Here is a 14982-nt window from a genome sequence, read left to right on the forward strand (position 1 = left end):
TCCCAGAAGTCTGCATGTGTAGGTCTAGTTTCAACTAAGTAAAATAACTATTTATCCAGAGAATATTGGATTTTTTAAGGTGGAAGTTTGGTCTTTTACAATTTAGGCAGCCAAGAGGAAAAAAAATCAGAATATTTGTGTTTAGATCTGTTTTTATGAAATTACTGCACTGGTTCTATTCACTTAGAGCCCCACACTGTGATGCACTGTCTGCTGGACTCTCTGACACCCCTGGGTTTGGCATCTCTTCAAAAATAGTGGCACTTCACAGAAGAGTGAATGGGCAAGAAAGATATTCAGAGTCTCATCCACAATGGCTTCTGAAGAAAACCCAAACCTGTGCATTTATGTCTGTCCATAAATGAACAACCAGAGCCAATCAGCAGCACCCCACTGACCTGAGCCAAGTTACAGCAGCTCAAACTGAGGACTTGGGCCAGCAAGGAAAGGCTTTGAAGCAAAGCATAAAGTGTAGAGGATTTGTGTTCTTGTGCAGTGTTATCTATCACGTGTCCTGGCTCTATTTGTTTGAGCTCCCTGCAGGGGAAGTGCTCTGCTTCCTGGCTGAGCCTCTCCCATTACCCTGCACATTCCCTCTCTGCATGGGAAGCATTCCCTCTCTTCCCAGGAAGCAGCTGCTTTGGAGGGGGCCAGTGATGGGTTCCTGATCTCCAACAGGAGAACTCCACCCTCAGCTGGAGGTGCAGCTGCCTCCAGTGCAAGCACGCAGCTTCCTGTGCAGGGCAGGGACTGCAGCACAGCTGAGGTTGACAGGAGCAGCTTTTTGCTCATCACATCACTCCTCCAAACCAAAGGGACAAGGACAAAGTGGCCAAGGGTCACTGGGAGGGTCTCCAGCACCCCTGTCCTGCTTTCTGGCTGCCCCTCAGGACTTGTTCCCCTCACTGTGTGACCCTCCTGGCCTTAACAGTGCCACCCACTCTGCAGCCCCCCTCATCTTCCCACTGCACTCCTGGCACAGTCCCACTCTGGGGATCACATTCCATCCCTTTCAGCAGCTCATTTCTCTGGCCCTTCACCAGCCAGGCAGCAGGTTTTTTTTAAGGCCTATATTCTTGAAATAGTTACAGGGAGCAACTATTAACATAATTGTGAGCAATATTACAGCAACAAGGGAAACAAAGCTTTTATCTCCTGCCTCTATGGCAAATTAAATTAGCTTTTTTTCTCTAAAGGGAACATTATGCAAGTTTAACTCCATGTGCTTCTCCAGCTTTCACTGAGCAGAACACAATTGTTTCAAAGAAAAGGGACAAGCAATACTTATTAGGTTATTTGCTACCCATTGTTTGACTTCTATGTATAGGAAAGAATTTATACAATGCCCTTTTTAAATGCAGTGATTTCCCTGCAATAGTTGCCTTTCAGTGGTAGGAAGTTGGTTTTTAACGCTTTTTGTCTCCGCCGATTTTCCATTTCCACAAGTTTATTTATGACAATAACACTTTTTATTCTCCCTGTAGATACTTTTTGGTGATAATTATTACATAATTATGGCTTTTGATCTTATTAACACTCTTGCCATGAACATTCTGAGAATGGCTGATAGGTTTTACCATGTCCTTTCCTCAATGCATTTTTGCCATGACTTTGTGCTCACTGACTGAACAGATGTTGAGATGCTTCTCACCTGTTTCTTACTGATTCACCTGTCACAGTTCCTAAATTTGCCTGAAACCCTGTGGGGTATGAAGAGAGAAAGTCTCCACCTCCCTGTTACCAAAGTTTCCCTGTGATGTTATGATTCGTTGTCTTTATCAATCCCAACATTCCATGGAAGATATGAAAATGGGAAAAAAGCAAGCAAAAAGCAGACATTACACAGAAAAGCAGAAACTTACACCCAACAATCTTCATCTCTGCATCAGAAACAAAGGGGGGAGAATAAAGGGAAAGGAACAGGAGAGAAGCCAGGAAATTAAGACAAGGAGAGAGAAGAAAGAGAAAGAAACATCACTCACGAGTCGGAGATGAAGCATGCACTTTTCATCAGAGGATCAAAGGAAAAGACAGAATACTTATCAGCACATGGCCAAGGGGAGGGATGTCCTTGGGGGACTGACAAACACCAAGCCTGTGCAACAGATTTCTGCTCAGCAAGTCCTGCACAAAGCCAGGCTGCAATCCCCAAGGAGCAGCACAGGCCTCCCTGCTCTCAGCTCTGGGAAAGGTAAAATTGGCGCCATCAGATGCATGGCCTTAAACCCAGGAGCAGCTAACAAATGGAATAAAAAACATCAAACCACAAATGAACAAAACCCCACCATAACTTCTTCAGGAGGCTGGTTTGACCAAATCCCCTCTGATTTTGCCAAAAAACATAACTGTAGCTTTATGATGCTCTTGTCAGATCACAACACAGTAGGAAACAAAGAACATTTTATCGTTACAAAAGAAGGCAGGAAGGGTTGTTTTGTACAATATTAAACTTGTTCTGCATAACCATGCAAGATACAAACCCATAAAGAACCAGTTTCATTTTGTTTCTCAATGATGACCAGCTACCACTGATGTTTCTCCTATCTGAGGGACAGAAAAGGAGGGCTTGATACAGGGAGCTAATGCTACAGTTTAGAAAACAAGAAGGGATAGGAAAACAGTAATGAGACACAGCTACAAAATTTTAATAGTTAAGATGTGCACATGTGAGAGGATTTCCTGTTAAAAATGAAAATGAAAACATTCAAACCTATGACAAAAAAAATTAAGTTGAAGTGCTAGAGCTATTTACTTTTTAAAAAATAGATTTCTTGGTTCAGCAGAATGATCACTGCTTTTTTTCAAAGTACCAGGTGACATAGCCTTTATTAATAAAAAACATTTTTAAACCACACTGTCCTGAAAAACCTGTATCCACTTGCAAAGCACAAGTCATGAAGTTTCTGTGCTGTTTTCTGGAAGAGGAAACCCTGTGTTTAATGACAAACAGTTCTGAAGCAAAGCAAGGAAGAGCTAGTTTGACAAAGACTGTTAAAGCAGCAGACACAGCTGAGAACTGCTAATGTGCATGACAGGCTTCTGTGTTTGGTTAGGGGTTTTTGTTTCTCTTATTTTGGTCATGTCTGCCCCCAGTGAATTATTTTTCAACTTTAGACAATACTCATAAAGCTAAGGAAGAATGTTTGAGCCTGGCTGTAGAAATATAAGCACAAAGTCTACTGACAGACGTTAGTTATTCATGCAGCTGGGCTAATCCACCTGAAAGGTAACACAGCCCAAATGTTCTACCCTGGATGTCAGGCAAACTCCAACCCCAGCTGGATCTGTTGTGTTAAAAGCAAACAACAGGCAAATATCTGCTGTCACTTGAGTACATCAAACATTCTTTGAGTTCCAAAAAAACCCTGATTAGTAATTAGGACTGAACACTGTTTGCTGCATCAGTGGAGTTCCATTACATTTCAATCTCCTCATTTTCCAGAGATCTCATTATTCTGGGGAATACCCAAGTTAGTGAAAAGCCTTTGTTTGGACCCCCATTCATGACTGTCCCTCTCTTCACAGCTCCTCTCTACTCTGGCAATGTCCTCATTTATGTCCTCACTACAGTGAAAGTTGATTCACACTTCCTCAACTGCTTTGCTTTTCTTCCTTGGTGTTTACAGACATGTACAAGCTGCCTTTCCTCACAAATAGAAGCATTATTCCCACAATGCCTAAAGCTTTGCATCTAAACTCAATATATGAGAACCTCTTGTGGCACACCTGGAGTCAAGGAGAAGTTCTGTGCCCAGACCCTCTAGAGAGGCAGGAAGCATTTAATAGCAGAATGGTGATCCTTTCCAAACAGGTTATCATCTCAAAACCCCAGTGTCTTCCCCAAAAAGAACTGTGGTTCTCAAAAAAGAATCTGGAAATTTGGATTAGCTGCAGTGAACAGAGAATTTTAAAAGCTTAGAGCAGGAGCACTTGCTGTATGAGCATTGCTGACCTGTTTGCTCTAGCCCTGGCCCAAAGACTTGCCCAAAGCAGCAAATACAGGGGACACTCTGTGCACATGCAGAGGGGCCAGGGCCCAGAAAACAAAAAAAAAATTACTCAGGGGAACACTGAGGACACAAAACTGTTTTTCAGCTTCAGTGGCCTGAACCACCTGAGGTACAGCTTTACCTACAGAAATGGAGGATCAAGCAGCTCTTGCAGGAGAATCAATTCCCTTGCACAGGTGTGTAAGTGTGACACATCCAGCTGGGATCTCAATTACAGCAGATCACCTTGCAGCTGCTGTGTCTGTACATCAGCCCGCAATAATTCATCTTTTCCCTATTTGATTGCTTTGGGTTATGCCTGGAACTGCTATGAGGTCATTAAGAACCAAAACTTATAATTGGCTTTATAGCCCACAACCTCTGCTGCTCTGTTACCACTATTTTCAAGCTCATTAGTAAATATACACATGTTGTTCTGAATCCTTTGACTCTTTAGTTTCTAGAAAGGCTTCCCACCTACTCCCTATTTTATTGTGGTTTTTGAAGAGCTCCCATAATGAGGCTACAACTACTCCTAGTACTGATGTCTCACTGCAGCCTTTTGAGTAATAAAATCTAATGCTTTTCCCATTATGCTTTCATCAAATCTCCCATGTCTGTAAAGTCATCCTTGGGCTTGCTCATCACAGCAATGAAGTAATAGTTCAAATGCTACTAATTAGCAAACCCATTTCTTACCACATTGCAAAAGTCAAGCCACTGTAACACCAGGTTTTATGTGGCTGCATGACTGCCCACATTCTGGGCTCTTCTCAAATGAACTCTTGGCTGTGCTGGGGCTGCCAAGCCAAGAAGCATCTCCAGCTGCTGCTCCAGAGGAGAGGAGCAGAGGAAGCACAGCAGGGCTGCAGCCAAGACAGTGCATGGACCAGCTGCTCTGTAAGGCCAGAGGGAAAATCCAACCAGGTCTGCACCTTCTCTGCTTCTCATTACAAAAGGATCACACAAACTCAAAAACATCAAGGTTGCAAAGTGGAAACTCATTTTTCCCAGGATTTGGATTGTTGGGAAGAAGAAATTTAATGCATTTAAAAAGAAACATCTCTATGCTGATTGTAAAAAAGGGATATTAACTGGCAGGGGTTGTGGGGAGTATCAGAGCAATCCTTCCAGATCCCCTTCTATCCACGTGCTTTTAACACCCCCCTATCACTGTAATGTCTGCTCCTGACAATGTTTTAGCATTTGCCTCCCCAAATCTGGCATTTACTGATAAATAAGACAACTCTGTTACAAATCTCACTCAAGGTAAGTGCCCATCCCAGTTGCACTTGATTGGGAGAGTTATGAGAAAAGAACAGCCAGTATTTTAGCTTGGAGCTGCTCTGTTTACCTGGCATTATAACATCAGGAAATCCCAGCTTCCTGGTGACAGAAACACCTCTGTTGAAGATCATGGGGTTTTCCCTTCGGATCTGCTCCATATCACCACGAAGAAGCTGAAGAGATATTATAAGTCCTGGGAAAAAAACCAAAGAGGTTCATTGTTTCTGACCTAAGAATTAGATTCTGTGTGTACAAAGCATGCAGGTAAACTAATGTTTTGCTCCTCAGTTAATTTAATACAAAATATAAACAATTCTTTTCTCCCTTGGAGTAACTGAAAATTGAAATGGAGGAAACAAAACTGTTATAAGGGATCAGTTAAGAACACAGAATTATATTAAAATACAACTCTTAACAGTCAGAATACTTAATTTTGCAGACATGTCCCAGATACACAAAGTACTCCCATTATTTCTTTTCCTCACATGCAGCAGGTTACAACACCTCTGGTCTGAGGGACCACCAACCATACAAAGCTCTGGAACATCTCTAAAGCACCTTTAATTTTGCTTTACATCATGAAAAAAATGTAAATCTCAAAGTATATCTTTTCCACTAATTTCTTTAACTGCTTCATAGAGGGCTGATGATGTTAATGAAATTCCCAGCAGTTCCTCAACATGTTCCAGAAGTGCCAACTGGCCAAACTGACTTCAGCAACCAGCTCTGTGGTTCAGTGGATCATCTGAACTAGGAATAATTCCACACTTAATCTCAGTCCAGCTGTTTTCTCTACCTGCTTTTAATTTACAACACAGGAGAGTGTACTGGTAAAATGATGAAGTTCAGCACTACCATATGAAAAAATACCAGGACTGAGCTCAGCCATTCAAGCCCAGTCTCACCTGCTGAGCACACACTACCAGCTCCTCATATCCATGAGAATTACCTGCACAGAGCAATTTTCCACATTCTTTATCTCCTTCAGTGTCACTTGGTCAAGAGCTCTTTCTGTCCTCTCTGTTCACTGCCCAGAACAACACACACCAAACCAAACCCTGCCTTGGATGCACATTTTTGCACAAGCCAAAGTCAGGCTCTTTCCTAAACTCAGTATCTGGGCTTTGTGACCAATATTTAGTCACCATTTTCTCAGACAAGTTACCAGGGAAACAAAACCAGGAGTATCATGTACCCTCCCACCCACTTCCTGCCTTCTCCCCCTGAAATAATTTTCAAGTCTGTTGTTTGGCTTCAGTCAAGTTTGGCAAATAAATAGATACCCAGATTACATGAAGATTGTATATATTTCATAAATACTGGGAGTTGGGATAAAAAAATGAAGATAAAGCCTTAAAATGAAGGAAAAGAGAGGCCAACCAGCCAGCTGGACAGTCAGCATGTATGTACTCAAAATCTGCCAAAACATGGACTTGCAACTGCCCAGCTGGGTAGGCAGGAGAGCACTGCAGGGCAAACACAGGCTCTGAAAGCATGGAAAACATCCAAGCCCTTTGAATACCATGTATGAGGGGGTCTGTGTGTACAGAAGGTTTCACAACACACAAGAGACATGTTCATTAGAAATGAGCCTGGACTATTTTTGCCACTTACAGGAAAACTTATTCATTTTATATCCTTGATTGCTATTAAAAAACAAACCAATGAAAATAAATTTTAAAAATTCCAGTATAAAAGGAGTGGAGTGGATCAAATTTGGAAGTTCAGACATGTTGCTCAAGTTTTCAAAGTTACAAAGAATTTAGGAAGATCTTTTAATAATGACTAGTGGATAACTTTAACTGTAACAGGAGGAACAACAGGGAATGAAACCAGCTTTACACACAGTAAAATTCCATATCTGTAAAATGTTTTATTTGCTTATTGTTGTGCTTAATCTTTTGTATGGGAGCGTGCACTGCATATTCCACTAGTGTCTCAATATGCAAACAAGCAAAATTAAGACAAATTCAGTACTTGGACATGAGCATGATTCAGGCACTTGGTAATGAATGCAGAACTGGCTGTAATGAAGCTGAACTGTACCCTATCAGCTGCTTCATTGGGAACAGGAGAGCAGTGATATCTCTGAATTAGCAGCTGCACACATCATTACATGAAGTAAACAGATAAGACAGGTTTTACTTTCCCTATTTATCTGTCATTAGCTACGAAAGGAAAACCTCACATCTCAGTGCATTTCTCTGCTACAAATAATCAGCAGTTTCCTAGAGGAGATGTTCAGCTGTGGCTCTGACAAACAAGTCCCAGAGATATTTACCATAGTTGGAGCTGGGGGCTGTGTATTTGGTGCTGGACTTGCGGATGATGTTTTCATGGATCTGGCACCATTCGTTTTCATTGGTACACCTAAAAGAAAAGAACACTAATTCAAGTTAAATGTTTTCACTGAACCATCTTAGAACACAACAGTCAGCTTTGCTGTAGAGATAATATGAAAGCTTGTAGGGTTCAGATGAATGAGAGAAATCCCACATAACTTTTTTTTTTAAAAATGTGGAAGGAAACAAAATATTCTCTAATAGTTATGTCCCTTCAATGGACACTTTGGAGCTGGTGGTGACTCTTCTGTCATAAAAGCCATTGTTCCACTCTTCACATTATGACAGAATGAAGAAAGCTCTGGACATTCTATCTGAATTGTCATGTAGAAAATGAGTGCTGCACTTCTGTTCAGGATCCAAAGTACAGCATGCAGGAATTGAAGTGCCACTGAGACAGGAACCAAGGAAACCATCCTCACCCTCTGAGGCCACAGGCTACTGTCCCACAGGATGAGAGAGACCTCACACTGGGAAGAGGAAGGCAGACAACTGAAGTGGCCTTCTTTATCAAGATTTTAAATGGAAGATGAGCCATATAATCTTCTCCCATGTGAAAAAAATGGCACCTTTACCACAAACAGCGCTAGTGGTTAAAAAAGAAAGGCAAAGCAGTATGTTGCTCAAGTCTAACTGCATTTTATACACATCTGTGCTTTACTTAAATTACCATGGCAAGATTCAATGATACCCCACAAAGTCAGCAATTTTTAACTCAGCAGCAATAGTGAATCTCATTTCTCCTGAAAAGCAATTGGATTAAACCATTTAATTAAACTTCTGTCCTACTGACTCTTAAAGGTTATAAAAAAAAGTAAAGCTAATACTCCAAGCTTTCAGCTCCTAGGTGTTTTGAGAAATAAACCACTCTGTAAAACTTCTCCAAGGATATTACCATTTTTTCCCTTTTTTGCTTCCCCCCAAGAGTACATGTCAGCACAGCAAGGGTAAGACACACAGCAGCTCCTGTGAAGACAGTGGGGATGTTTTTGTTTGCTGCATGATGTAACTGAAGAACAGCATGGCAGAAGGAATTCAGGCTATCTACAAGCAGGAACTGGTAATTTCCTACAGCTTCAGTCTTGCAAAACCATGTGCTGCCAAGAATAATTAGGTAACCCCCAAAGCCTGTGATGGCACTATTACTGACACCCCCAAATGTTCCTAGAACAGCAAGAGGAACAGAGACAACTTGGAACAAATGAAACACAGAGAACATTCCACTCTACTGCCCACCTCCTGTAAGTACCGTGTCCCTTCTGGGAGGAGACACCAGATCCCACAAGGTCACACAGGGCAGATCAGCATGAAGTGACCTAGCAGAACTCCATAGGATGGTAAATTGACTGTATTTGCACCCCCCAAAACAATGCCTCAAAACAAAACCATAACAGCTAAGGCATTAATGGACAGGACACCCTGCCAATAATTGTGGGGTTGTGTGATAATTCAGCTCACTCATTAAGAAAAAATAAAAATTATCTTCACATTGTCAACACATTAGAAGTCATTTATCCTACTCTAAATAAGATTCTCCTAAAAGCAGAGAGAGAACCTACAGCACAAACTCTATACCATCCTCCCTCCTCACAGTTCCAACCAAATGTCTTAACTTGTGGTGATTTTTTACTTGCTGTACCAGCCTATGCAGTGCAAGTTAAAAGAGGTTTCAGCCTCCAGTGACTTATGCCTGCAAATTATCCTGCAACCAAGTCATCCCAAAATCAACTTAAAGGCAACTTAAAGCCTTTTTAAAGTTTTGTACTGAGTGCCAGTGGAAGCTGCACTTTGCATTCCCTGAGTGCCAGGAAGGACCATCTTCTCCCAGCTTTGACAGGCTGGCCTGGAAACACTTGGAATGTGTCTTACTGTGCTCACATTTTACTTGTCCAAATACCAAGTGGATAAAAGAATCTATTTCTCTTTTAAATAAGAATTCACTCCTGAGCCATCCTTCAGCTTTGAGGCCGGCTGGTTGTGCAGCAAATGCACATTTGGAATGTTTTCCATCCCACAGCAGCTGGGGACAGCAATGGGATGGGAGCTCTTGTCCAGCTGGGCAAACAGCAACAATAGAACAGCAAAAGGGAAAGGCATTTAGGCATTAACAGAGAAGAATTTCAAGATCTAGGGCTGGAGAAAGAGGAAAAAAAAAAGACTGAAAGAAAATAGGACAGAAAAAAAACCCAGAAAAAGTGAATATGGAATAGAAATACGTGATGTTTTCAGGGGAATTGTAAGATGAACAGAAAGAGTAACGTTCAGTGAGCAAAAAATTTCAATAAAGATAAAAATTAATACAAAATATTAAGTTACTTCACAAAAAATGGACTGAGAATTTAGCTTTCATCTCACTTTTAAATTATTTTACATATATATTAAAAAGAATAGTAAAAGTATGCTTTTGCATAATGAGCTTATAACTACAGCTGTGGTACTCTATCCTCTTAGGGAGATTTTAACATGACTGTGGGATTAACAAAGAGAAAAATCTCAATTGTGAGAAAAAAATATTTTTCAGACATAAATCTTTAACAATAATAAGGCAAGCTGAGAAAGACTGGTGAAGTAAATTGATTTTTTTCCCCCTTCCCATAAGCATTCTCTTGTGGATTCAGCAGAAGTCTCCATTTACAGACCATGTATTTGTTTCAGCCTTTGTTAGGTTTTCAGTCTTTCAAATGTTTTCCAGCTTCTCCCTGTGAAAAGGCTTTTCTAGCTGCCTCATTTGTGGCAGCTGTAAGTTTTAACCACATAGTGTATAAAAGGAATGCTTTTTACTGCTCCTTGAAAAGTACAAATACACCTCTCTCCTTACTTCATCTTTATGATGTTTAGGAGTTGGCCTGAGGCATTTTCACAGTAATCAAAATAAGAGCAGCAGGTAAGAAAATCAGTTCAGGGCTGTTAAAGCACTCATATTCAACTTTAAACTTCCAAAGGACAAAACCCTGTCATTTCAATTGCAGCCAGTTAACAGGAAAAGGCAGGTTAGCTAAAGGAATGTGCAAAGAGAAGATGCAAGAGACAAATCTGTGACAACTCTGTGATGAAAGACCAACAGCTATCAAAGCTGCAAAGGGAATGAGCTGGTGCCCCTCAGATATATCCATGTTCCCCCCTGAATATTTCTGCTGGAGGTTTACACAGAACACTGCAAACAGCAGCAACATAAAAGAATGATGTACAAGGCTTACAGCAGCCCAGGAGAGTGATAACAGTGATAAAGAATTACAAACATCTGATTACTGAGCTGAATTCAGCCAGGGGCTCTCCCTGCCCACGTGAGGAACAGCTGGTGCAAATCTGCTGAGGAATTTGGGCAGAAACTGTTGGTGCTCTGGGTGCTGTGAAGGGAATCCACATTAACAGAACGCTGCAGATGAGCAGGAAGAAAAGGGAAGCTCTGTTGCATGAGGTTTTTATTCCATCACTGTACCAAGACTTTGAGTTGCTCTAAAGGGCTGTGTGACTCCACTTGTCACTGACAAAGTCCAGTGTTTCAACAAGGTTTTTCTGTTCTATTTTTGAGAAGCTAAAGAAGCATTAAATGGGTGACAAAACAGAAATCTAATAATCAGAATGTTCCGTTTCTGTAAACATTCAAAATGTTGCAGTTGCAATATATTAACACCATATCTACAAAGCCAACAGAACTATACAGCCAAAACCCACTGCTCTGAGATAAGCTGGAACTGAATGTGACAAAAGGCCAAGACTGGCCAGATTCTACTGACAGAGAGAAGAAAGAGGACCATTTTCTTCCCTATAATTTGACATTTTTGCTACAGTTTTCATAACTTTTGGCAAAAGAGTAATGAAAGAGCTGACTCTGAGAGACTTTTGTTTGGACTTAAGAGATTTCTAATGTATGAAGAGACACCCAATAATCTTCAGTGAACAGTAAGACATTTTTTCATTTAGTTTCCCTTGAAGGTCACATTTTCTGCTGCTGAATGCACGTCTCAAAGAATGACAAAGTTCCATAACCCACAAAATTATCTTATTACTCTCAACAGTGGCCACAGACCACAAAGCAGTGTCAGCTGTGCCTCAGCCCATCTGCAAAGCAGATCTTGCCAGTATTTATCCTCACTGACAAGGGATTTAAATATTCCCTGCAGTCTCAAGACAGTTTGTCTGTGGCCTCTTTATTACAACTGTGAGACCACATTTCATACTAAGAATGTTAGTTCAAAGTTCAAAATCACAAATAACTGAAGACAGATTCCTGCTCAAAAAACATTGATTTGTTTTGAGAATTTTGGTCACACACTGTTGACTTCAGTTGTTTTCTACTTCTTTTGTTGGTTACCATGAGTGGTAAGGAACAGCAGATGAGGCATGAGTTATTATTCCCTTCATCAGATGAAATGCAGCACATTTCTTTGGGTTTGAGCTCAGCAGATTTTAAATAATTCACATTAATAAAAGAGCAGCTTTGCAAGTCACATAGATTTGGGCAATATTCAATAACTTCTGAAGCATTTCACACACCTGAAACATCTGTGGATAATATTCATTAGTTTTTATGAGCTGCTGGAATAATAAAGAAGCAAAAAACTTCCTTCTAGGAGTTACTCACGTGTAAACTTTGAGCACAAAGTCCTTTTCCTCCTTGATTTCCGAGAGGGACTGGAGCACGTCCATGATGCTGAGCACGGCGCAGCCGTAGGGGCGCCGGTAGTGCAGGTGGGGGGGCCCTTTCTTGGAGTCATTGAGCAACATGCGGCCTGAAAGGAGGGACACTCAGACATCAGGGACGGACACGCAGCCACATCCTGCCTGCTGTGCTCATTACAGCCAGCACTTTCAGCTCCAGGCTGCAGGTGACACTCCTGCCTGGCTCTGGAGGTGCTTTTGCCCCAGCCCCATGTGCTGGGCTGTGCTGGTGACAGCCCAGGGATGCTGGGCAGGACTGGCACAGCACCAGGGCCGCCTCCTCTCTAGGAGCCTGGGGGACAGGTCTGGGAGGGGACACAGGCAGGACACCTGACCCACGCTGGCCAAGGGATGTCCCAAACCATGTGACCTCTGCTCAGCAGCACAAGGGAAAGGAGGAGTGGGGACATTGGTCACTGGGAGGTTTGGCTTTATATAGACTGAAGCCTGGCTTCCTGGGAAGTGACTGTACATTGATGGCTGATGGAAAGCAGAGAATGAATCTTTTGCTTTCCTTTGCTTCTGCTCATGGCCTTTGCTTTATCAGACTGCCTTTATCTTCACCCATGAATTTTCTTCCATCTTATTTACCCCCCAGCCCCATCCTGTTGATGAGGGGAGTGACAGAGAGGCTTGGAGGGCACCTGGTTTCAACCCACCACAGCTTTTCACTCAAACTTTTCAGACCCAGAGGTCCATTTGAACCTACACCTCAGTCAGCCAAAACCAGCCAAGGGCAAAGTGAAAAGCATTATGTCCAGCCAGCTTTGATTTGCAGCTCCATGACACATATTTGCATCCAGCTGGGCTGACTACAAATCATCTGTGGATGAGCCAAGAATATGGCTGTACTCATCAGTCTGACCCACAGAGATCCACTGTGCTCCTTCCTTAGAGTGCACTGTTTGCACAAATTCTCATGTTATTTAACTGCTTTAAGGGAATGTATTGTATATTGTATATAATACTTGTAATATTATATATTGGTTGTTTATCATGGTTGGATGGATCCTTCTTGGAGCACAGGAAGGAGAATTCTGAGGTACAAAGCTGCTCAGTGATTAACAGCCTATTACTGAGGCAGTTTTTAAATAGAGCAAAAGATGCCAAGGCCAGAAAAATCACTGTGATAATCAAAGTGAACTTGTAACATTACACATAATAATTTGTCCAGCCCTTGCACCAAGGTTAATACAGCATCTTTCCACATGCTTCATTTATCACCTCAAGTGATAACAGAGCAATTCTGACGCGTAGGCTCTTATGACATGGGAAGTCAGATAATGCAACCCCGACCTCTCTGACACATTTGTGGCTCTGAAGGCTCACTGCCATTCCCAGCACAACACACAGAGCTCTGCTTAGAGCTGCTGTACTTCAGAAAAGGTGCCTGTGGCTGGTAATGGGTGTGAGCAGTGACTGGGCTGGCAACAGGCTTAAAAACCCTTTCCTTGCAAACACTGCCTGGCCATTCTTCAGTCACAGATGGTCGTGGTCCATTCGTGGTCTGAAACACACGAATGGCACTGCACTTCTCACTTGTTTGTAATAATACAGCTGAGGAAACTGTCTCTGCTGCTCCTACTATACACTGCTAATATTTCAGGACTAATATTTAAAATAAATTATACTTAACACAGGTAAAATATGTACTTGCACCACAGACTCCTACAGCAGCAAACAAATCTTGGCATATATTTGTCTAACAGCCTCTGATTTACTTGATGTGAATGGTCAGACAGGCTGATGTCCTGCCCTGTAGCCCAGTTATATCACCAGTAAAAAGATCCCATTTGAAATTTTTAGACATTAAACAAAAAGCCTTTTTACTCCGTCCCTCTCCTGTAGATGTAGTGTTTAATCAAAAATTCAGTTTCAGACTCAGAAAAACAAAATCACTGCTTAACAGTCATCAGCAACTTTCTAACACTTAGCTCCATATGGTCTGAATGTCAATCAGTCTATGACTGAGTTTTCTAAATGTATAAATCATTATAAAGTCAGCGAATTAAAACATACATTTAAAAATACTCTAAGAGCTCTGTTTATTACATATATTTCAAGCACTAAATCATACTGTACCTATTCGGATTACATGGGCAACTATGTACAAATCCCTCTTCATGTCCTTGCTGCTGAGATCCTGAAAGATTAGAAAAAAGAGAGACATTCCAACATAAGTGCCTGCAACTATAAATGTGGATGAAAACTCTGAAATCCCATGTTACAGAAAAGCAGGACAAGACTTTTAAAAATGAGCTTCAAGAAAAACCAAACAACAGGAAAAGGAGAACCTAGAGAAGAGCAAAGGAAAGGTGAAGTTAATGAAGACAAGTAAGTGTTATAGACTCTGAGAAAAATTTAAAAATAAATACACATAGGATACTTTTCAATAACTCATTACTGCAGAATTTTACATTCACATGTCAGAAGCTGTCTTGATTGCAATTTCCTTGGTATGTTGTACTTTTCACTGATAACTCATAAACAACCAGCAACTTCTGAGACATTCCTCCTGCATTTTTAAATTTTTTTTTTAGTTACAGGAAAGGTCTAAGAAACATTTCTTACTAAAAACCAGTTTTCCCTATGCCACTCACCTCCCAGACAAGACCTGAAACAGATACTGTGTACTGGGAGAATATTCATCCCTATTTTAGACAAATGCAAAAAGGCTCCTTGTGCTCTGCAGTGACAGCTGC

The 14982-nt window shown here is 41.4% G+C and overlaps 1 protein-coding gene across 11 annotated transcripts in view; it reads right to left on the reverse strand.

The window, feature by feature from the left end:
* DOCK3 (dedicator of cytokinesis 3) overlaps positions 1-14982 on the reverse strand; it is a 185327-nt gene that overhangs the window by 72784 nt on the left and 97561 nt on the right. For all 11 annotated transcript variants that reach the window (XM_030957084.1, XM_030957080.1, XM_030957079.1 and 8 more), the window contains exons 11-14: positions 14363-14423; positions 12204-12351; positions 7558-7646; positions 5344-5469 (exon numbers count right to left, since the gene is read on the reverse strand). In XM_030957084.1, coding sequence (XP_030812944.1) covers positions 5344-5469; positions 7558-7646; positions 12204-12351; positions 14363-14423 — 424 coding nt within the window. The remainder of the gene's footprint in view (positions 1-5343; positions 5470-7557; positions 7647-12203; positions 12352-14362; positions 14424-14982) is intronic.

This window comes from Camarhynchus parvulus, chromosome 12 (assembly GCF_901933205.1).
Source record: "Camarhynchus parvulus chromosome 12, STF_HiC, whole genome shotgun sequence".
In the NCBI taxonomy this organism is placed as follows: Eukaryota; Metazoa; Chordata; class Aves; order Passeriformes; family Thraupidae; genus Camarhynchus; species Camarhynchus parvulus.